This window comes from Moschus berezovskii, chromosome 11 (assembly GCF_049115385.1).
Source record: "Moschus berezovskii isolate FMDL1 chromosome 11, NW_MosBer_1.0, whole genome shotgun sequence".
In the NCBI taxonomy this organism is placed as follows: Eukaryota; Metazoa; Chordata; class Mammalia; order Artiodactyla; family Moschidae; genus Moschus; species Moschus berezovskii.
In genome coordinates this window covers 4,028,880-4,052,646 of record NC_142470.1, presented here as the reverse complement: position 1 = coordinate 4,052,646, position 23,767 = coordinate 4,028,880, and the positions used below count along the sequence as shown (strand labels likewise).

At 51.7% G+C, this 23,767-nt stretch overlaps 1 protein-coding gene across 7 annotated transcripts in view; it reads right to left on the bottom strand.

Annotated features, from left to right (window-relative positions):
• Positions 1-23,767, bottom strand: part of AK8 (adenylate kinase 8) — a 132,400-nt gene that overhangs the window by 60,038 nt on the left and 48,595 nt on the right. For all 7 annotated transcript variants that reach the window (XM_055400002.2, XM_055400001.2, XM_055399999.2 and 4 more), the window contains 2 exons: positions 19,889-20,020; positions 12,304-12,393 (listed from right to left, as the gene is read on the bottom strand). In XM_055400002.2, the coding sequence (XP_055255977.2) occupies positions 12,304-12,393; positions 19,889-20,020 (222 nt within the window). The remainder of the gene's footprint in view (positions 1-12,303; positions 12,394-19,888; positions 20,021-23,767) is intronic.

Here is a 23,767-nt window from a genome sequence, read left to right as displayed (position 1 = left end):
CTCTTTTGGCCAGCAGTGTTTCCCAGGCACAAGACGGAACAGATGTTTTCTAAGACTTCTTTAGTTTCCAAAAATCTATTTCCTAACATCTCGAGTACTCAACAACAATATTTAAATCTGCTTGTCAGACAATGGTGCCAGGAGATAGCAATTTAAAAAATAATAATAATTTACAAGTTTTCCCACAAACTATAAATGCTGGAGAGGGTGTAGAGAGAAGGGAACCCTCCGGCATTGTTGGTGGGAGGGTAAATTGGTGGACCCGCTATGGAGAACAGTATGGAGGCTCCTTTAGAAACTAAAAATACCGTATGACCCTGCGATCCCATTCCTGGGCATACATCCAGAGGAAAACATGATCCAAAAGGATATATGTGTTCATTGCCCCACTATTCACAATAGCCAAGACATGGAAGCAGCCTAAATGTCCATTGACAGGGGAATGGATAAAAATGTGGTACATATACACAATGGAATAGTATTCGGCCATTAAAAAGAATGAAATAATGCCATTTGCAGCAATGGATGGACTTAGAGATTATCATAATGAGTGACGTAAGTCTGACAGAGAAGGAGAAATATCATATGACATCCCTTAAATGTGGAATCTAAAAAGAAAAGATACAAATCAACTTAAAATACAGAACAAGACTCACAGACTTAGAGAATGAACTTACGGTTGTCAGGGGGAAAGCTGGGGAAAGGGATAGTTAGGGAGTTTGGGATGGACATGTACATACTACTATACTTAAAACAGATAACCAACAAGGACCCACTGCATAGCACAGGGAACTCTATCCAGTGTTATGCGGCAGTCTGGATGGAAGGGGAATTTGGGGGAGAACAGATACATGTATACATATGGCTGAGTCCCTTCGCTGTTCTCCTGAAACTGTCACAACCTTGTTAATCGTCTATACTGCAATACAAAATATAAAGCCTTTAAGAAAATAATTTACAAGCTTTATTTCCTTCCAGAGTTAGCAAATGGATTTCAACTGGAAGTTTTCTTCCTATGGTTGCCAACAATTTTTTTAACACCAGCTTTTTTTTTGTTTTTCAAGTCCAGAAAAGTACGTTAGGGCTGGGGCCCTTACCAGTTGGGAGGCTGCTCGGCCCTTGGTGAGCAGCTGCTCATCTCGATCACGTTCTATCACTCCCCTCTCTGCCACGTCTACTGGGGCCAAAGCAAAGATAAGACGTGAGGTGCCAGCACCGCTGAACACTCTGCAGCGGAGGGGCAACTCCAACTGAGGGCCCTGAGCTTATCTCGCTAATGAGGTTCTAGATGAGAAAAAAATAAAAAGACCATTTGAAAGCAGGCATTCTTCCATGGGTCACAACTGTTAAAACCCACATGCCCTAGAGCCTGTGCTCTGCAATGCGAGTAGCCAACGCTCCCCGCAACAGGAGAAAAGCCTGCACGCAGCACCCAAAACCCAGGGCAGCCCAAATAAATAATCAAAGAACAGCCATTCTCTGAATGAATGGGGCTTCACTTGGCAAATTAAGAGGGTTTTAATGAAAATGCTCACTGAGATACACTGTGTCTGACAATCGGATCATTCGTCATTCCATCTTAGCGCCCACTCCTACACCTTTCAGTGGAGGATGAGACAGGCCAGCAATCCAGGTATGGACTGGACCGTTGCAAAGTGCAGTGTTAACAGTTTCCGGAACACGGTTTTCCTTCCATCTTAACGCGGTCTGGGCTCAGAACCAGTTATATCCCCCACATCTCAGGGGCAGTGGGAAGGCCGGTTCTCATGTGATCTGTGAGGAGAAAGTCAGCAACTCCTGGGAAACCAGGAAACAACCATGAGCCCGGTGTTCTGGGTGGAAAAGATGCATGGACGCCTTGATTTGACAAGCACGCGCGCTACAGCACTGACTCGGCTCTTCTGTGAGCTTGGGTTTTTTTCTAATACAAGTACTGCTTCCTGCAATCTTCATAACAAACCCATTTTACAGGTGAGGAAATGGAGGCAGAGAGAGAGGAAGCAGCCTGCCCCAGGCCACACACAAACGGGTCGGGGAACTACATTAAACCCAGGCCACTGGGCTGTGGGGCCACCTGCCCCTTCTCTGCTCTCTGCCCCCTCTACAGGGGAAGAAGCAGCGTGAATTCTGCCCTCCTCTCTGCATTTCGTTTGCAGCGTGCCCCGGATGGGTCACTTTGCCTCTCAGCTGGGGCTTCTTCCCCTTAAAAAGAGAACTGGACTCAGTTCTCTGAGCTCCCGGCAAGCCGCTAGATGGCAGGTCTGCAGCCAGGCCACCCCCAGCCTTAAGGACCCATGAGGCTGTCTGTGTTCAGCCTCTCTCACTCACCAGATGCAGCCACTCCCGAACGGAACCAGAATGCAAGCCTTCCCTACGGTGGCAGATTAGAGGTGGCCTTCCTACCCCCAGGCTCCCCTGGTGGCTCAGATGGTAAAGAATCTGCCTGCAGTGTAGGAGACCTGGGTTCGATCCCTGGGTCAGGAAGATCCCCCAGAGAAGGGAAACAACTACCCACTCCAGTAGTCTTGCCTGGAGAATCCCATGGACAGAGGAGCCTGGTGGGCTACAGTCCACGGGGTTGCAAAGAGTCGGACACGACTGAGAGACTAACACTTTCCTACAGCTGAGAAGTGGGCTTGAACCCCCCACCCCTTGAATCTGGGCCGATCCTGACTCGGTTAGTGGTCAGGATCAGCTGGAAGCTCATTCTGGGACTTCAGAGGCTGGGTTAGAAGAAGCCTTAGCGCTTACCCCATCCTCCACCCTCCACCCTATCCACGATGGCTGCTCTCGGCCTCCTTGGGATGCTTGCTGTGGGGGAAGCTAGGATCACACAAGGGGGCTGGCCAACGTGAGGAAGCCCAAGCTGCCACACAGCGACACTGCACCGAGGGGGAGGCCTGAGCACCTCACTGCAGGTACCAGGCGTGGGGATGGAGGGTCCTGCCCCAGCAGATGCAGCGGGGAGAAGAAGCAAGGAACCAGGTCCACACCAGGACCAAGGACCACGCGTAGGGCCCCAGATGGATGATCCAGCCCAGTTGCCTCCAGTCGTCAGAGCCGTGCCAAGTAAGGCCCAAGTCAGACAGTGGTGTCGAGCCCTCCTGCCCTGCCCTGCCCAGAATCCTGACCCAGGACATCAGGAGCAGAACGAAACAGCCGTCCTTCTATGCCATCACGTTGTAGGGTGGCTGCAACAGATAGCGGGGCCCCAGAGGCGGAGCGGACCAGGCTTTGGGCAGTTCCTGGTGACCACGGGGACCATCTGCCCAAAGCTGGCATCAGTCACAGGAAGAGAATAAGGTGTCAAAGAAGTCCACCTATGGAACATACATGTATGTTTGAGTGTACGACCTTGTGTAACACACATGTGCATGTTACATACACGTACATGGAAGGTACATGTAAACATACACGACCGTGCTACTACCACCGTGGCTTCTACTCTCATTATGAGGATGACTACTGTAACCGTTAATGACAATAATAGTATCTGACAAGTGGCCTGTTGGGCGCCATAACGTGTGAAAGTGACAGTCGCACCCGTGTGTCTGAGCCTTTGTGGCCCGCCAGGCCCCTCTGTCCGTGGGATTCTCCAGGCAAGAATACTGGAGTGGGTTGCCGGTTCCTCCTCCAGGGGATCTTCCTGACCCAGGGATTGAACCCAGGTCTCCTGCGTCACAGGTGCTTTCTTTACCATCTGAGCCACCAGGTGAGCCCCAACTGTGTGCCATGTGTGGTGCTAAACGTTTCACAGACATTTTCACGTGGACACCTAACAAGCCATGACTGTGGTACTGTGGAAAGCTCACGCTGTAGATCAGGAAACTGTAGTCCTGAGAGGCTGCGTGACTTGCCCAAGGTCACCCCAAGGTCACCCAGTGGCAGAACCTGAACTTGAATAGAGTGGCGAGTCCACAGCCCAAACCTGCAGCTTCACTCTCCACTCTCCAGGAGTGAACACTTCAGGCCACCTCTCTGGAAACTCCTCAGGCCACCCGCCGGCACCTGTTTTCCCTTTGTTCCTTAAGATGAATGGGGTCTCACCAATGTAGAAATGCAGGCAGTGGTGCAAAGCGTCTAGGCCCCAACCGCCACAGGGCTGGCCTGCCTGGCACTGCAGTGCCGTGCTGTCCCGGGACACCGGCTTGCGCTCATCTGCTCCTTCATTCATGGGTTCGTTCACGGACATTCGCTGAGCTCCTACTGTGAGCCATGCTGGTGATGGGGACTGGGGAGCAGACGGAGCCCAAGAGGAAACCCACAGCGGGAGGTGCTGGGAGGGGTCCCAGAGGAGGTCCGTCTTACCTCCCTGTAACCTGACCATGCCCGGTGCAGAAGGGCTCTGGTGCTCAGGGTCACAGAGGGGAGAAATCGAGGTCTGGATGCCCTGGGGAAGGGCGCGGTCTGCGTGCATGCATGCTCGGTAGCTAAGTCGTGCCTGACTCTTTGGGACCCATGGACTGTGGCCCACCCGGCTCTCCTGTCCATGGGAACCCAGGCAAGAATACTGGAGTGGGTGTGTATTCAACACGCTTCCCTCACCTCTCGCCTCTGTGTCCCTCTGCCCCATCGCACCCACCAACCTCTCTCTACTCTGAGCCCCCTTCCTGCTCAGCTCAAGGCAGGGTACAACAGGGCAGAGCTGCAGGGCAAGGGCCCTGTGCCCCCCTCCCCGGCGATCACAGCTGTGCCAAGTCCCCCATGGGAAGTCTGTTTCAGGGACGTGGTGACTGTCCAAGGTGTAGGGGCCGCAGAAGGTTACTGAGGGCAGCCTCTCCGACACTCCTTGGGCCCCGCTCGCAGCCCGAGAGGAGAGCCAGTGTCAGCTTCCCTCTGGGGTACTCGGAGGGCAAGGGGCTTCAAGCTACACCTGCCTGGAAGGGGTGTGAGCGGGAGACTCCTGGCTGGAGGAGAAGGCAGGGCCTTGGGGCCTGGCCTGTCACAGGCGATTTCACAGCTGAGTGGGCTGGAAGCCACCAGGGCTGCCCATGGAGAGGAGATGCTTCCAGAAGCCCTGGTTGGAGTGAGAAGGACACCCTGCCCCTCTGGGCTCCCCTCCGGTTTTGTGATCTCTGTGCCTGACACACGGCAAGCCCCCGATGGATGCTCAGCCCAGGAAAACCATCTGCGCAGCCCCTCTGCTGACACTGCCATGGTGGCCAGGCCCTCATCTTCTGGGGGGAGAAGCTACTTCATGGACCGGATGCACGGGTGAGCTGAGAGCCCCTCACTGCCTCAGTTTCCCCACCGCTCTGGCCACCGAACAGAAAGCTTTGCAATCTCTTGGCTACAGACCTTTGGCTGACGCCCCAGCAGGGCATCATCTTAATAATGGAGACAGACGATGCCACTCTCACAGCCAAAGTCTAGTTCTTAAAAACTCAAGAGCTGGACCCTCTAGGGGCACAACCCTGTTGATAAACAGCGTGCTGACCCCCTTTCTACAGCTGTCCTCATTACACGCCTCTGCCCCCACAATGCACCCCCACTTTGAGACCCGCTGCTCTGCTGGGCCATCTCGGCAGGAAGGCGCCTACCTAGTTTCCAGAAGAAAATCTTTGTAGCGGTCCCAGCGGAAAAGTCAAAAGTTTGACTTGAAAAAAGGAGCTACTTCAAAAGCATTGTCAAGATGGAGGTGAGGGTTCCTTTAGAAATGCATAAATTACTGGGGTGTCCGTTAATCAACCTACAGGCAGCCCAATGGGTGGGGGTGCTGAGGGGACCCATGGGGACACATCCAGGGGAGGTGCAGCGAATAAAATACACGTTCAGTAAAAGAGTAAATTAATGTGTTTATTACTTACTGCTTGGGCTGCATGTGTGTGTGTGTGTGTGTAGAAAAATGAAAGAAAAATGTAGAGTTTTTTCAATAATAAAAAGGGAGTTGCACTGCAGGGCCCCGAAAGCTTGTGAAAAATTAAACTCGACGGATTCAAACTGTCCTATTTCCACTTCAAAAGAGAAGAGGCACTGAGCTCTTCCCAAGTTAGCTTCAAACGCCCAGCACCCTAGAAAGTTTCTTTATAAAAATAAAGGCTCCTGCTCCCCCAAGCACTGTACCGGTTACTGTACCCACGGTCTCTCTCTCTTCTAATTATACCCCTGTGAGTCCATTAATCAACTGGTAAATTATTTAGAGAGTCTTGCGCTGGCTTCAGCTGGTACAAACACACCACATGCAAAGGCTTGCTGGAAACCGGCCGGGGTCCCTCGGGGTCTCCCCTCTGTGGTAAGACAGCTAGCAGCTTGCCGAGGCTGCACTATTAAAAAAAAAAAAAACAAGAAATAGCATGCCGCTTACCTCCTCAGATGGGAAGATTTACTTTGTCTTTCAACTCAGCCACTCTTTGCAAGGTTTTAACAAAAGAGAAAAGCTGGTGTATTGTTGAATCTTTAGTGTGCATTTAGTGAGGAGAATATTAATTCCCCCTCAAAAAAAAAAATAAGGCAGCCCTTCGGCTGAGATCTGATCCGGGCCTCCTGGGACGTGTACTCACGGAAGCCTCTCGAAAATGCTCGTAATCATGCCAGTTTGGGGCTGGTTCGGCTTGTTTGTGTTCCGATGGCTGCGTTGGCTGTGGTGAGGTCTCATTACCAGAAAGGGTGCAAATTAAGAGTCTCCCTCAAACCTCCCGCCTCTTCTCAGGTTCTATTAGGCCTTGAGGGACCTTCTCCAGACAGAAATATTTTGGTGATAACGGGGTTTACGGGAGCGGGCACGGGCAACACGGGGTAATGATCTGTCTTCCGAATTATCTTTCCTACATGGCAGCACTTGCGCATTTAGGGGAAAGTTATTACGCCAATTAAAGAGCTGGTTTCTCACCTGAAAAAGTCAGTGTATGTCTGGCCTGTGTGCCAAGGAATCCAGGCCTTCTTTCAGTTGCACCCCTCCAGCTGTTGGGGGGATGCTGACTGGGCAGGGCTGGTTACAGAGTGGAAGTGCGTGAGGAGAGCCGCCCCCCCAACCTTGGTCAATGAGCCGGGCTGGCAAGTGCTGGGTTGGCAGCACCTGGGTACAGGTGCTCAGTTCTCCCTTCTGACCCTGCAGACCCAGGAGGTGGGAAAAGCTGGGGTCTGACCTGAAAACCCCACCCCGGGGACACACCGTCACTGGCAGCACCCCCTCACCTGACACCCCTGCACGAACGGAGCACGATGGGGACAGCTCTAGGCGAGCATCTCACACACTGAGGGCAAAGACCAAACCAGCGAGCATGAAGTGCACCTTCGGCTGTTTTAACATCTTGCCTGGGTCACCAATTTCCAGAGAAAACACAAGCAACGTCCGGGAATGAGAACCACGACCGGAGCCCGGGGAGAAGGCCACCCTTCTGAAGCAGGGACGGTGGCGCACCACCGACTAGACCCGGTCGTCTGGGATGAGCTTATATTAACATCGACCACAGCAGCCACAGGACCGTAATCTATGGCTGAATTCCCAGAAGAAGGACGAAAAGTAAAGCCATGTGTGCTCAGTTGTATCCGACTCTTTGCAACTCCACAGACTGTAGCCCGCCAGGCTCCACTGTTCATGGGATTTCCCAGGCAAGAATACTGAAGCGGGTTGCCATTTCCTTATCCAGGGGATCTCCTGAACCTAGGGATCAAACCTGCGTCTCTTGTATCTCCTGCATTAGCAGGCAGATTCTTTACCACTGAGCCACCTGGGAAGCCCGCACACTACACTTGACCTTAGCCAAAAAGCCCCTATGGTGAGCTGAGGCCAATGAGAGACTTAGTTTTTTTATGCTAAGTGAAACTTGAGAAACGAGAATTTCAATAAGCAAGGACAGATGGCTGCCTTCCTTGGGAAGCTCAGGTCTCTGAGGTTAAAAACCTCATGTACAGAAGGCCGTCTGGTAGGAATGAAGCACAGAGAAGGCTCAGGGCACGTCATTTGGAGATGGTGACCACTGTGAGTCACCGATGGTTTAAGCAGAGAATTGAGTTCTAGCTGCCCCCTTGGCTAATTCTGGGCAGAAAAAACAACGCCTGTACACATGGCCCTAGTACAAAATGGCCATGGAGTCTGCCAGCACTGATCAATGAAGTTTAAATGGTTTTTTAGCAGCTGAGAAGTTATTTTTCCAAAAGCCCAGAAGGGTTTTCAGTTGTTCTGCAACCACGAACAAGTAACAGCAGCCCCCAGGCAGGCAAGCCTGCGTGCTGGGCGGCCTGGCCCCATGTCATAAGCAGCCCCCTCTCTGTGCCCACCGAGGACATGGCTGCATGAGGAGCGCCGTGTGGGGCCCTGGGGAGCCAACTTGCTCTGTTCGGCACAGCTCAAGTCAGAATGAGTTTAGGAGGTCAGACCTATGTATCTCAAAATCCAGAGCATGGAACAAGCGTCTCCCCAACCCTCCGTCCACAGTGTAGCCGCCAAGAGCCCAGGATCAAGAGACTGGGAAGAGCGAAGATGGGGCCCTGGAGTCCTGTGCCCGGTAAATGTAGGAAGAGGGGACAGCAGCACGGTTATTAATTTTGCGGCTGATTTGAAAGGAGGAGGTGTTGGCAGCACCCGTGAGGACATAAAAGAACATAACTGAGTCTGCGGAGGTCGTAGCTGGGACATCACATCAGGAGGCCCCGAGGGGGCAGTAAGAGGAAGTGGCTCCGTCGGGGGACACTGACATCTGGGTCTACTCTCCAGGCTGCTGGCAGCAGTGATGGCTGTGAAGACGCCCCACGATAACCATGCTCCCCGGACAGACTCGCAGCTCCCAGGCCAGTGGAGCAAGGGCAGGAGTCCCAGAGACAGACAGGCAGCAGGTGTGGCTGGGCCGGCCAGCTGCCGGGAGCACAGGGCAGAGTCCCCAGCGGAGAAGGTCCAGCCCCTGGAAGGGCATTGCCTGCCTTCAGAGGGAGTGATGGGGGCGGGCTACACTAGGCCGGCTGCAGGGCGGCGTGTTCTGACAGTGACATCTGCCAGCCCCGAGGTGTGGGGGCTCTGCCCCCGGTGACCAGGCCTATGGGTCCTTACCATACTGTCTGCCCCTGCAGGATTTCTGGATCTTTCTGGGTTTCATCTGGGGAAACCCCGGCAGGGTTCCCAGGACTACAGCTGGTCCCCCAGCTGAGATATCTGAAACACCACCAGGTTCTGAGGAGGGAAAGCTGAGTTGTCCGGGCGGCCCACGGGACAGAGGGGCAGCCGAGTCTCCTCCCAGACGTTCTGTCAGTGGCCGAAAGCATTCAGGGCCGCGCCCCACCGCGCATGTGGGCTCGGGGGAGCTTCTGACCCGGGGCAGTGTGGGGAGAAGGCATGGCCTCCGGCCTGCCTCCCTCCTGCCGGGAGAGGAGAGTCACTCCTCGGGCGGCCTCGTCCCTCCAGCTCCCACCCTCCGGCTGGCGGGCCCTCGCCCTCGTGTGGACGGATTCGCTTCCCGCTTCAGGCCCCAACAGGGCTCTTCCTGGGGAGGGCCTGGGCCAGTCCCGTCCCCGGCACACGTCTGCCTCCCCAGGTCTGGACTTGGTCGGGGGAGTGTCAGGAAGCCCAGCTGTACCGTCAGAACCGTCTCTTTCTCCTCCCGTCTGTCTCCTCTGGGTTCGGAACTCAGGGGTGATGTGGTCGATCCCCACGCCCCAAGTCTGCGTCTGAGGCACGACGCCGGCCATGCCGGACGCCGGCACATGAGGGCAACATGGCGCTTCCAGGTTCAGGCAGACATTCCCTTCAAGCCCAACGTCGGTGGAGAATCACCCAAGTTTCCGTTTCCTGTTTCTGCTGGGCAGGCGGCGATGTGGGCGGCCAGGCCCGGGTGGTTCCCGAGTGCCTCGTCCAGCAGCCGGGCGCTCTGGTTTCCCCGGCAGCATCTCCACAGCCCACTAATGAGCCCGTTAGCGGGGATGAATGTAAATGCATTCTCTGTTATCCCTGCGAGACGGGGATTAGTGAAATGACAGGGCTTATCACTTTTGTGTGGAAGACACGACGTCGGCGGTTTTTGTGTCTAATTCTGCAGCAGGTGAGTAGAGCCACAGTGTCTAAGCAAAGAGAAGGCTGCGGAGGGAAACATTAGCACAAAGCACTGAAGATGCCAAGGTCGGGCTCCCTGTATGGGAAACGGAAGTGTCAGTCTCCTCTGTATCCACCAAAAAAAAGAAAAAGAAAAACCAAAACAACTCAGCCTCTTGACCACCAGTGGAAAGGCCCCTTGGGTCCCTGTTTAGCATGCAGAGAGAGAGAGAGGGCTGAAGAGCCTGCACTGCTGACTGTGAAGAGGGAGGAAGGGGCCTCTGGAAGCTGGGAAAGGCCAGGAAGCAGCCCGTCCCCGGAGAATTCCTCAGGAAGGAATGCAGGCCTGCCGGCATGTGACTTTAGCACTCCTGACCTCCAGGACCGTGAGAGAAGAAATGCGTGTTATTCCAGACCAATGAGTTTGTTTCAGCCATGATAGAAAACGAATAACTAGGCAATATCCAGAGATGCAAAGCCATGGAGGACTCGAGCGTCCGGTGCCCAGGGGTGGGAGGGCGCTTTAGGTCAGTGTCACCGGCCTCCCGGGCATACGTTCCCTCTGACCTAATCAAAGGTGTCTGCAAACCTGCCCCATCACAGGAGGGTGCCTTACAGGATCACTGAAAGGAGTGCAAATCTCAAAACCACCTAAATATTTACTTTTTACAACTTTGTATTTTGATTAAAAAAACTCAAAAGTACAGAATGGGACCAAGAAGAGGCAACGAATTTCTGCCTCCCTTTGCCTGAGGTTTACTCCCCGTCAACATTGCCTCATCTGGTTGGTCACTGTCTTTCTTTCTGAACCATGAAATGCTTTGTCAGGGAGAATTATACAAATTACCCACCCAGTCGGTGCGATGGAATACCATGCAGCAACATTTAAAATGACATAAATGTATTAAGTTGTTATCTTATTCACGCAGCACAACAGCTGTTTTTCAGAGGGCCGCTCAGCCCCGGCCCCCGCCTCAACAACGGGGAAGCTGGGCTCGCTGGAGGGCGAGTGAGCGTGAGCGGGCGTCGGGCCCCGCCGCTGCCGGCTGCCCCCACAGCCGTGCACCTGCGCACACCCCAGCCTGCGCTCCTGGGAAGCCGGCACTGGGGTTTCCGTCTCCAGCTTTCCACGGAGACGCCTGGGCCGCGTGGCCGCTGCGGGGCGCGGCGGGCGCCCCGGGATCTGAACCAGACGGGGAAGCTCCAGAGCTCGCGCGGGCTGACCCTGTTCACCAGCCGGTGACTTGAACAGACTCGCCCGCCCAGATCATCGTGTCTCCCTCCCCTGATTGCCGCGTCTGGGGGATCCCTTTCTGCCCACCTCACTGGAACCTCACTGCGGGGGCCAGGACACCTTAAGGAGGGCCTGGGGAGAGCCAGGCCAGGACGTCCTCCCCAGGCGGACCCTCAGAGCGGGGGTCAGGAGCGAGAAGCCTGTCCAGAAGCGGCAGGAGGAGGAAGCAGCACTGGGCAGTGAGGGGGTCCCAGCCAACGCGCGCACTGACCGTCGCCACGGCCCCCTCCTTCTGGTCGGCCTTCTTCATAGTAAGCGCCGTTCATAGCAGACGTGATGACGCGCTTGTGCTCCCCGCACAGAGAAGCTACCTACAGCCCTTCACACAAGGATGGGAGATGCGGGCGAGGAAAACACCATCCCGGGGAGGAGCCCAGACGCGAGCCGGCATGCCTGTGGCCTGAGCACCTCGTCCCTTCTCTGGGGCTCACCTGCGGACTCGGGGAAACGGCAGAGAACGGGCTTGGATCGAGGATACACTTTCGGAGCTTAGGTCACGGAAAGTGAAAGTGAAGCCGCTCAGGCACATCCGACCCTTTGCAACCCCATGGGCTGTAGCCCACCAGGCTCCTCCATCCATGGGATTTTTCAGACAACAGTACTGCAAAGATGACCCGGTCCAGCCTCCCCTGAGGACCCATGGGGGTCAGTCCTCAGGTCCGCAAGGCTGTCTGGGCCTCCTGGCTTCTGACTGCTGACCAGATCAGAATCTTGGCCCCTGGTGTTTTGGGATAGGACGTGGGCAGCTCTGGGCTTCTCCTGGCTCCCAGGTTTAAGTGACAGCAAGCATTCTTGAGAAAGAGGGCCCCTTCACACCCTCAGTGAAATGCATTACGTTCACAGACACTGCCCCCCAGTCCCCCATCGCTTGGAAGCCAGGATGACCAGCTGGGGAACAAAACCAGGGCCTTTGCCTCCCAGAAAGCCCGGTTTCCATTTCCTGGTGGTCTTTCCCAGTTGGAGCCCCCAGGTGTCCCGCGAGCCTCACACAGAGCAGTCTCTCTCCAGAGCCTGGAAGGTTCTGGGAGTCACGGCCAGCAAGGCCTACCTGCTATCTCCTTCTCGAAAAAGGGCTGGATCAAATCGCCGTATTTGGACTTGTCCGCCACAGCTTCTTTGAGCAGTTGCCCACAGCAGACTAGAAGAGAGAGGAACAGAAAGAAGCCAGTTAAATTTTAAATAGAAGGAAGAATGAGAAGAAAAAAACAAAACAAAAACCCAGTGCTGCCTGCTGGGGTCGGGGGGTGGGGGGCGGGGAAGGTCACTGAAAAAAATATAAAAGGGTTTTCTGAGTGTGGGTGTGTGTCCAAGTGAAAGGAAGTATCAAAAAGGAATTGGAAATAAAAAAGAAGCCGAGGAAGGATGCTGTGGAATGAAAAAGAATGCATTTGGCAAAGGACATATTAAAAATGGACGGCGTGGAGAAGATATAATGAGGGCTGTCACCGCCAGAGAAGGACCCGCGGGGCCTCGGCAATGCCGGGGAGTACAGCCCGCGGTCCCGGGGGTGTTGAGGGTGGACGTGCCCCGGCAGAGGACCACGTGGACCAGCGTGATGTCCACGCTCACGCTGTTAGCACTCAGGGGTGGGTGGGGACCCTACAGTCTTCCAGGCCCCCGGTGAGGACGAGTCCACAGGCTCTGCAACAAAGGGGCGCACAGGCCCCTTTCTGTCATGAGCAGCCGCTGCATCTCTGGCCCCCAGCTGGGGCCAGCACGCAGGGCATGCCAGTTACCAAGCGTGGAAGGAATAAATGCGGTTGCCCTCTCCTTGGCTATGAAAACCTTGACAGCCAGAGCCGGAAGGGTCCAGCCACGTTTTCATGAGCTGTTAATGGCACAGTCCTACTTTTCTTAACTTTAAAGCTAAGGACTTGACCTCCTACAATGAAGAACTCAAAACCCTAAAGTGAAGTAGATAAGGTGAATGCTAAGGATGACGACCACCAAAGACGGACCCCTCTGATGACATGCTAAACTCTGTGGCAGCGGCGACGCTACACAGAGTGGCTGCGGCTTCACTCGCTGACGAGGAGCGATGAAGGCGGCCGTGGCCTTCCCTGCGCCGAGCACTGTGCTGGTCTCGGTTGCTATTATCCAGCCCTCAGCCCAACTGCAGCTTTTTAGGTAAGGAGACGGAAGCAGAGAGGCTCTGGGTACTGTCCTCGGTCACCAGCCAGGGAGTGGCAGAGCTGGGATTCAAACCCAGGTCTTTGTGACCCCAGAACTAGGCTGAGCCTCCAGGTCTGACCAGGAGGGAGGCTTTTTTTCTGTCATAAAAAGCCATAAAACTAAACACAATGTATGAGGCAACTCTTTTCAGGCATGTGGTCAGCAGACGTGCGGGGCTGCGATTCCACACCGCGTGGGGCTCACTCACCCGGGATTCGACTGGCAGGAGCTGCCCATCCCACAGCCAGGGAGAGGTGGAGCCCAGACACAGCAGGGGCATAGCATTGGCGTCTGCGGCCTCGAGGCAGCTGGACTGTGCAGGACAGAACAGTGGGCGGGGCGGCGGGGGCAGGCTTAGGAATCTGCAGAAGGGTACCCTGGAGTCCTGATCAATGCCAGACTACACGTGTGTAGGGGAGGCTCCACAGGGCCTGGGAGAGAAAGGCCACAGGGTAGCTGGGGACTGAGTGGGGGTCCACACAGGGCAAGATGAGGCCGGCATCTGAGGCCAGAGTCAGAGACCTCGCTCAGCACCGCAGACCCGCAGCTGAGACTCCAGGAAGGCCGTGCTTCAGCTGTGACGATACATAAGCCCCAGAGGAAGCACACCTGATCCCACCTTGTAGGTGCGTGTTGAGTTGCTTCAGTCGTGTCCGACTCCTTGCGACCCTATGTGCTGTAGCCTGCCAGGCTCCTCTGTCCGTGGAATTCTCCAGGCAAGAATAGTGGAGTGGGTTGCCATGCTCGCCTCCCAGGGATCTTCCCTACCCAGGGGTTGAACTCGTGTCTCTTACATGTCCTGCATTGGCAGAAGGGTTCTTTACCACCAATGCCGCCTGGGAAGCCCAATCCCACCTTAATAAAGACTAAAACTAAGCCTCAATGAGGTCAAGCTGATCCTCCAGGAAACTAACTGCCTGTTAGAACTCAGCTCTTTTTCATGTGATATTCTTAAGGCAGGACCACACAATTCAGACTCTCAAGAATGTGAGAACCACAATGTCCAGCATATAATAAAAAAATGCTTGAGATAAAAAAAAACAACAAACAAATAAAAACTATCAGGAAAATGTGACCCCTACAAGGAGAGACAACAGGTCATAGTATCATAGGTCAAGAGATCACACGGATGTCAGTATTTGTACATAAGAACTATAAAGTGGCTATTATGAATATGTTTAAACTTGAAAAGATAATTAAAATGAATGAAAAGATGTGGAATCTCAGCAGAGAAATGGAAACGATAAAAAAGAACCAGATGGAATTTCCAGAACTGGAAAATACAATATTCTTAAATGGAAAATAGCACTGAGTAAGCTGCAATCAGTGAATCTGAAGACATGAAAACAGGCACTGGGAAGTATTCACACCAAAGCAACGAGAAGGGGGGGGGGGGACTGGGGAAAAAAAAGAATGAAACCTCAGAGAGCTGGAAGGCAAGAGCAAACAGTTTAACGCACGTGTAACCAGAGTTCCAGAAAGAGGAGAGAGAGAGGGAGGGAGGGAGGGATGGGGAGAGAGGGAGCATTTGAGAAAATAATGGGAGAAGATTTTCAAAATCTGATACAAAGTATCAACCCATAGGTCCTAGACTCTCTGATAGCCAAGCAAAAAGAACACACAATAAACCGCACCTTGATACATCATAGTTAAATTTTTGAAAACCAAACAGAAAATATTAAAAGCAGCTAGGAGCGGGTGAGATGCTTTATATATAGGAGAACAAAGATAAAAATAATCTCTACATTCTCGTCAGAAGCAATGAACAAAGATAAAAATAATCTCTGCATTCTCGTCAGAAGCAATGCAACAGGATGCGTCAATGCCACAGTGAAACGATGCCTTTAAAGCGCTAAGAGGCGGGGAACCTGTCAGCGTAGATTTCTACACGCAGCAAAAACGCCCTTCAAGAGCGAAGGCGAGAAAGATGTTTTCAGACAGATGAGAGCTGAGTCTCACCAGCAGACTTGCACTACCAGGTAATGTTAAAGGGAGTTCTTTAGGCTGGAAGAAAATGATATATCAGATGGAGACTTGGATCTAAACAAAGGAGTGAAAAGTGTTGATATTGACTATATATAAAAGCCCTTTCCCCCCATCTCTTGACTTAAAAAAAAAAATGACTCTTTAAAGCAAAAGTAATTATGATATACTGCAGGGTTGATGAGACACGCAGGAGTAAAACGTGTGACTAGAGTAACACGAAGAAGCAGAGCACGGCAGAGGGACAGACACTGCGTCGGGCTCTCCTGTTCCCCATGAAGAGGCACAGTAGTAATTCCAGACAGACTGTGAAGGACAGTATGTAACCCCTAGAGCAACCACAGACCAGACGAAGCAAGCAGATACAGCCAGAAAGGCAGTGGAGGAAATAGAGTGGATTACTAGAAAGTTTTTGACCAATCCAAAAGCAGGCAGGAAAGGAAGAACAAAGAACAAGGACTTCCCTGGTGGTCTGGTGGTTAAGTGTCCGCCAGCCAATACCGAGGACGTGGGTTAGGTGCCTGGTCCGGGAGGACCCCACATGCTGCAGGGCCACTAAACCCGTGCACACGTCCTGAGCCCAGGCTCTGGAGCCATCAAGCCACAGCTAGAGAAGCTCACAGGCAGCAATGAAGACCTACCACAGCCAAAAAAAAAAAAAACAAAACCCACACAAATAGAACATAAAAAATCAGAATGGTAGACTTGAAACCAAAAATATAAAAAATCACCTTAAAGGGAAAGGGACTAAACACTTCAATTAAAAGGCAGAAAATGTCAGGCTAAATTTTATTTTAAAGCAATTATGTATTGTCTACACACATACTTAGAATATAAGACACGGAGAGTTCAAAAGAAGAGAGAATAGAGGTTATACTTATCAGACAAAGTGGGCCTGGAGAAAATGAGTATTACTGGAGAGGCAGAGGAGGACTTCCTAACGATCAGGGGAGATCGCACCAAGAAGAGGCCATGCGCCTTAGCGCACACAGCTTCAGATTTCAGGAAGCAAAGACCGGCAGAGAAACAGAGAAACCTGCAGGCAGAGCTGGAGCTTTTACCGCACCTCTCTAAGCTACTGAAATAATAAGCAGAGAGAGATCATTAAGGACACAGAAGAAATGATCACACTATCAGACACCTCACCCTCACTGACATTCTTAGAGCACGATATTCAACAAAACCAGTGCATATATTCTTTTCAAGTGCACACGTATTTCACCAATATAGACATGTGCTGGGCCATTAAAAAAGTCTCAATAAATTTCAAAGGGCTCGTTCTTTGACCTCAATTAAAGAAACAAAAAACAATCTGGGAAATTCCCAAATATTTGGACAGTGAGCAGTATACTTCTAAATAATGCATGGGTCAAAAAAACCACAAAGGAGATTAGAAAATACTTTGAACTGAATGATAAAACACAGCATGTTAAAATTTTGTGAGATGCAACCAAAGAAGTGTTTAGAGATAACTGTGTAACATTAAGTGCTTATATTGGGAAAAGTGAAAATGCTAAGTTGCTCAGTCATCTTGTCCGACTCTCTGCAACCCACAGGCTTCCGTCTGTGGAATCCTCCAGGCAAGAATACAGGAGTGGGTTGCCATCTCCCCCAGAGAAGGGGATCCTCCCAACCTAGGGATCAAACCCGGGTTTCCTGTATTGCTTTGCACGCATTCTTTCACCATCTGAGCCACCAGGGAAGGCCCACTTATACTAGGAAAGAATGGTCTAAAACCCCTGCCTGTAGCCACCTCACTCTACAATATTCTAAGACAACAGTGCAACATGTGCTCTTCCTAGAGGGCGGAAGCGCTGAGGCTGCAGACAGTGTGACTGGGGATGTGCTGGGGGGAGCCCTGCCTCACCCCATGCCTCCCCTGCCCCAGCTCAGCAGAGCCCACCCCCACCCTTGAGCCTCTTCTTTTTTCTACACTTTCCCTATCTGCGTACCAAACAAAATGTACTACACATCACAGGCAATGAGTAAAATTAATAGCATTTTAGCAAAAGTCTTGGGACTTCCCTGGTGGTCCAATGGTTACGACTCTGAGTTCCCCATGCAGGGGGCACAGGTTCAATCCCTGATCAAGGAAGTTAAGATCCCACATGCTGCTCACTGTAGCCACCCCCCCCCAAAAAAAAAAAAAAACTTCATGGTTGTTTTTGGTTAGAAAATCTGCTCAGTGCAGGAAAAAAAAAAAAAATCAGAATTGTGTAACACATCACTCTACAGAGATAACCAGTTTGGTACCAGGATGTTCCTTCAGACGTTTTCTGAGCACAGACTAACACACTTTTCTGAAAAAGATGAGACCATCCCCTCAACGCTATTGAGCGACTTTGTTTTCCACTCCGCTCCCAGGTAACAACACTTCAGGGACATGGAGTCACTTTACAGGTTTCTTTTTAAAGCTGCCCACAGCTTACTTAACTAGCCCTCCTACGAACAGTCTGGGGTCACCTTTATGTTTCATCACGCATCCTTCACATCGCTTGTTGAGTATTTGGAGGAGTGTTGCAGCAGAATAAAGTCCTAGGCTTGAAATCACCTGGCCAAAGGATGAGCACGGGTCATATGTTAATCAGTAGTGGCCTTTATCTTACAAAAGGCTGCGCCTGTTTATATTCTCGCCAGCTACAGACAGGGGTCTTTCAATAAACCTTGGGGGAGTGAATGTGGCTTGTTTGTTCTGAGATGTTTTCCCACAAGTGAGAGGTTCATAAATGTGAAAACCCAAGGCAGGGTATGGCGGTGGGGGGCCTCTGGGGGCAGAGCTGGCAGTTTCTGGAGCTTTGGATGCAGACAGGTCTCTGCAGAGCGACCCCACCCAACACTCAGTGCTTGCCTCTGCCAACCACAGGTCCCCTAACTAGGTTTACTGAAATCTCTCGACGTCTTGGTTTTCTCAAAAACACCTTTGAGAAATGTGAACTTTGAATCAGTCTCCAAATGCTCAGTTATTGAAACGAGCCCCAAATGACTCTTCTGCTACCAAGCAAAAACCAGCGTGAGCTTTCCTATTTTCTCTTTGGAAAACTCTAGGCAAATCTGATTTCTTTACGAAAACAATTTAAATTAAACAACACTTTCCTTGAACAAGGCTGTCTTCATAAACAAGCTTTGGCCCAGTGACAATTATCTAAATTGCTTTGCACGATATTAAGGTGTCGCTTTAATGTTTTTCAGACCCTCCCGCTGCCATTAAGGCTCTTCTCACTATGTTTCTTCACGCGTCTTCACTGACCAAGAAGCGCAGGCACGTGAATAAAGCTGTGGGTGTGGCCACGAGGAGAGTGGGGCTCATTCTTTACAAAGAAGGCCTCCCTAACGGCCGCTGGAAGTCCAGTCTTACAGTATTCTTAAGAGGTGAACACAGAAGGAGAAGGAATTATTTGGATAAGTATACTTAAAAAAAACAAAACTTGGATACAGGAAAAGCATACCTTCGTAAAGTATCCAGATTATTTTTCCATGCTAACCAAAATGGAATACTGCTATTTAGTCATTTTACCAAAACACTCACACAGCTATTACTATTTTTCCATACTTATCCAAATAAGCATTCAGTTCTCCACCTTCAACTTTTGTCATTGATTCCTGGCTGGGAATCTCAGTGGCTTTGGGATTTTAAGTTGGAGACCTAACTGAAAAGCATTTTTCATTCAAAGCTTAAGTTTTCTGGGGGGGGCGTGTTTATATCTGTGTATACGTGTATACCTGTATGGTGTGTATCATCTGGGGCCATGAGCGTGCAGATTTATATATTCGGGGGTGCAGGCCTCATGTTGCCTGAGTAAACAGAGGTTACCGAGGCTTCCGCAGCATCTGAAGGGGGCTCGGTGCCTCCCACCCCTCCCTTGCAGTCTGTCTCCTACCAGCATCCTCTCTAGCCCTTTATCCCCCTGAAACCTGGCTGGCATCCAAGACCACCTGGGACCACTCCGGGAAAGACCTGGAGAACTGATTTCAATATTTTCTCTCCTCCTGGTAAAATATTTATTGAAACTGTGCTGAGCGAGAAGCCTTCCTCTGGTTCAGAAATTGTCTGCCTGTAAGCATGCTGACCTGGGTTGGGGGAACCAAATGAGACTGGAGAAAATAAATAAACAGCAGGTCCACATTATGCAAGAACTCTGGCTTTGAGGGGAATGGCGGGGCGGGGGGCAGGGGGGTGGCCTCTGGGGCAGAGCACAGAAAAACCACTGAGCCAAAGAACATAAAAGATGAGGACCAGAAAACGGTCCAGCGCTATGGGCTGCAGACATGTTTTTATTGGTTAATGTTTTCATGGCCATTTTCTTTAGGAGGCAAAAAACCTTATCCCTGCAAAGATGGATTAACTGGAAACTGTTCGGAGCAGAGAGCAAGAAAGAGAAGTGATGCCGATCCCCTCATTGCTCCCATGACACGGGACGGCCTGGGAGAGCAGGACGCCGTGGAAAGTTCTAGAAGCGGGGCAGCACCAGGGCACTCACCGTTGATGAGGCCGTATTTCTGGGCCAGGAGGGCGGCCTGTAGGCTTTTCCCGCTGCCCACGGGCCCGCAAAGAAGCACCCTTGGGGTGAACGGGGCATTGGATCGATGGCTGGTTTGGACGTAGGTCAGAGCTGTAATGAGAGGAGCGCAGGATGATAAACCAGGCTTCCACAGAAAGGGGGCCAGCTCCCAACACCTCTGCATGGGCTCTTTTAACAGCAGTAATTATTTCTCTGTTTTTGGCCCTGGCGAAACCCTCTGGGCATCTGCCAGGCAACCACCGGGTGAAACTGCGGGGAAGGAGTTACCCTTCAGGCCTGGGCACCAAGGCGGGAGGGGACAATGGGAGGCACAGAGGCCGCCCCCGGAGAGCACACCGTCCCGGGATTCCTAACACAGCACGCGGTCAGCGCTGCCCTCACGGTCAGAGGAGGGCTGGGGATACTGTCGAGGGCTGGTCCTGGGACACAGAAAACACACTAAATATTGGTCTGGGGGACTTCTCTGGGGGTCCAGTAATTAAAAGTCCATGTTTCCACTGGGGGGAGGGGTGTGGGTTTGATCCCGGGTCAGGGAAAGAAGATCCTGCATGCTACGCAGCACGGATGGCCAAAAAAAAATTGTGCTGAGGTGTTTCTCAGCTGAATGCAGGCTGAGCTTCAGCCTGAGGCCCCGGGACCAGGCCGACCCCCTAGAGGCAGACACAAGCTTTGATAAACGCGCCAGGCCATGCAGGGGCCTGGCGCACGGGGGACTTCTAAAGGCCTCTGGAATTGGTGGAGAATAAATTGCGGCCTCACTCCAGTGACACCAACTTTGTTGCGAGTCTCCAAAGAGGCCGCGATCAAACAGGTCCCGGCGTGGGCAGACGGAGGCCTGGCCCGGGGTGCCCTGGCATTTGAGAAACAAAGACTCAGGGGGACAGGGGCGAGGTGCCCGCACCATGGGGGGCACTGGATGCCAAAAGCTACTGAACATCAAACCGGGTTGCCTCCCACTCGAGCCTACCACAGAGCGAGCTGGGCAGGCTGTTAAAGGGCAGCCACTCAGTACCTGGGCGGGGGTGGGGGGCGAGGGACACCCCACCTGCTGAGGCCGAGGGTGGGTACCTCCACCCCAGTCCCCCTTGCATCAAAAGGGGTCTGCCTGCCCAACCCCGCCTCCTGCCAGGGACCCGGACCATCCCCAGCAGGTGCCGGGGTTCCAGCAGGCAGCATGTTGAGTCAGCCCCTCACCCAGGATGGAACTATCAGAAGACAGGAAGGGGTCCCAGGGCACCACCCTGACACCTGGGACAGGTGAGAAGAGTCTGCCAAGCTCGTGCTCCTGACATCCAGGGCGCTCCCTGGCCCCTACCCACCAGGTGCTGGTAGCACGCCCCCTAGTGGTGACAACCGCAAATGCCTCCAAACATCCCCAGGTGGGGAAGGGGACAAAATTGGGAACTACTGGGGTGTGTTCACTGGGCAAATTTTGAAGTCTCAGATCTTTGCGGGATTTTTTTTGATTGAAAGGTTCATTAGGGATACTATGATTCCTCTCTGTCTTGGAACTAAAGGCATAGGTAGGTTACCAGGTTAGGTAACAACATCCATGGTTAGGACGACAGTCTGCCAAGCTAAACTCTCTACAGGCGGGCTTTGTCTGATCCATGCACCGCCTCCCAAGGGAGGTGCTTTTCTTGTCTGCATTCTGCAGAGTTGGCAGGGCTGGGACCACTCTCCCAAGCCCATTGCTAGGGGTAACACTTTCCACCAGCGAGACCAACCCAGGAGACAGAGATTCCAGCAAGGCTGTCTTTATCCTCAGACCTTCCAGGAGCCAGCCCATCTGAAGAGCGCAATACTACAGGCAAAGCAGCCTGCTTACAAATGATGCTTAATTTACAGTAAATAACTAAGTTAATTAGAAGTAATGATCCCCCAGACAGTCTCAACATCTAATTATTCTTTTTAAAAATATGTGGTTGCTGGATGCACTGCAGAGAGATTAAAAAAAAAAAACAGAGAGAATTCTGCATTCCAATTTTCAATTTATCTCTCTGCATTATTAATTAATAATAATTAATATTCAGACGCTCACATTTTTATTTACAATTCCAGGCATGAATTCTTTATGAACGATCATATGAACTTTTAAATTTAATTAAGTAATTTGGAAGTAATTAATGTGTAAATTCAGAATCGTGGCATAAGATAAATGTTGTGGTTGTTTATCTTCGGAGTGCAGTGTTTGCTACTAAAGACCCTTCCGAGATGCAGAATCACTGGAAATTTACAAGGCGTCTGTAAGCCTGGCATTTTTCAAAGTAGCATCACCCTGCAGACATCCCCCCTTGTCCACTGACTCCCCTTCGGAGATAGAGGCTGTACCGCCCTCTGTCTCCTGGTAAAGCAAAGACACCCGCTGGCAGATGGGGGCTGGCGGTACTAGGGAACTCAGAACCACCTCCCCCGCAAAACTAAATGTCTCTGGAAGAGATTTAAGAGTATATACCAAAAAAGGGCATTGTAAACTGTCAAGTGTCTTAAAACCCCTGCAGTGGTATTTTTATCTTCCCAGGCACCCAGCATCTCACAGAAGGGGCTGGCTGGGTGTGAAGCTCAGCAAGATATTTTTGAAAAAACAAGAATTCCTGGACCGTCCAGTGGTTAGGACCCTGCGTTTTCACTGCTGAGGGCTGGGGCTCAATCCCTGGTCAGGATACTAGGATCCTCCCAAGCCACATGGTGCAGCTGAAAAAAATAAATAAACGGAAAAATTAAATTAAAAATAAAAAATGATTATGCAGCTGCCTTCAGTTCAGTTCAGTCGCTCAGTCACGTCTGATTCTGCGAGCCCACGGAGTACAGCACGCCAGGCCCCCCTGTCCATCACCAACTCCCGGAGCTTGCTCAAACTCATGTCCATTGAGTCAATGATGCCATCCAACCATTTCATCCTCTGTCATCCCCTTCTCCTCCTGCCTTCAATCTTTCCCAGCATCAGGGTCTTTTCCAATGAGCCAGTTCTTCGCATGAGGTGGCCAAAGGATTGGAGTTTCAGCTTCAGCATCAGTCCTTCCAATGAACATTCAGGACTGATTTCCTTTAGGATGGACTGGTTAGATCTCCTTGCTGTCCAAGGAACTCTCAAGGGCTGCTTTGGGGGAGAATTATTCTAATTTCCTTGTCTTTCAGGAACGGATGTTGAATCATGACAACAGCAGTGCCTGACACTCACTGAGCTGTCACTCTGCACCAGCCCCTGGGCTCACACCTGCGATGCCTGCTTCACAGGATTGCACACAGCGCAGCCTCACCTAAGCCTGTAAGGAAGGATCCATCTTTGTGCCCATTTTTGCGATGACAAAACTGAGGCCCAGAGAGATTACGAAAGTTGCCACGGATAGCACAGCTGATGTGTGGTGGGGCTGAGGCTCGTTCACATGTCACCTGGCCCTGAGGTCTCAATGGTCAGACCCCCGGCCCCCAAACAGGCCTGTTTCAGTCACTTTCTGGGAAACTGCTGTGAACATCTGTTACTGCTCCGGAGGCAGGGCTGTGCCTGGCATGGGGCTGCGTTTACTGTCCTCAATGGGCTCAGGACACCTGATGTATATTTTTTGTTGTTGTTGTTTGTTTTCTTGTGGCAGTGGTGGGTCTGGTTTGTATGTTTGCTTAATTTTTATAAATTTTCTCTTTCTCCTCCTTTACCCTCAGAGCAAGATTTCTTTTTTTCTTTTAAAGACTTTTTATGTGAACCTTTTTAAAGAACGTATTTATGTATTTATTAAATATTTATTTATTTAATTTGGCTGCTGCAGGTCGTGGTTGTAGCCCGCGGGATCTAGCCCCCTTCCCAGGGACCAAACCTGGGCCCCCTGCACTGGAAGGCAA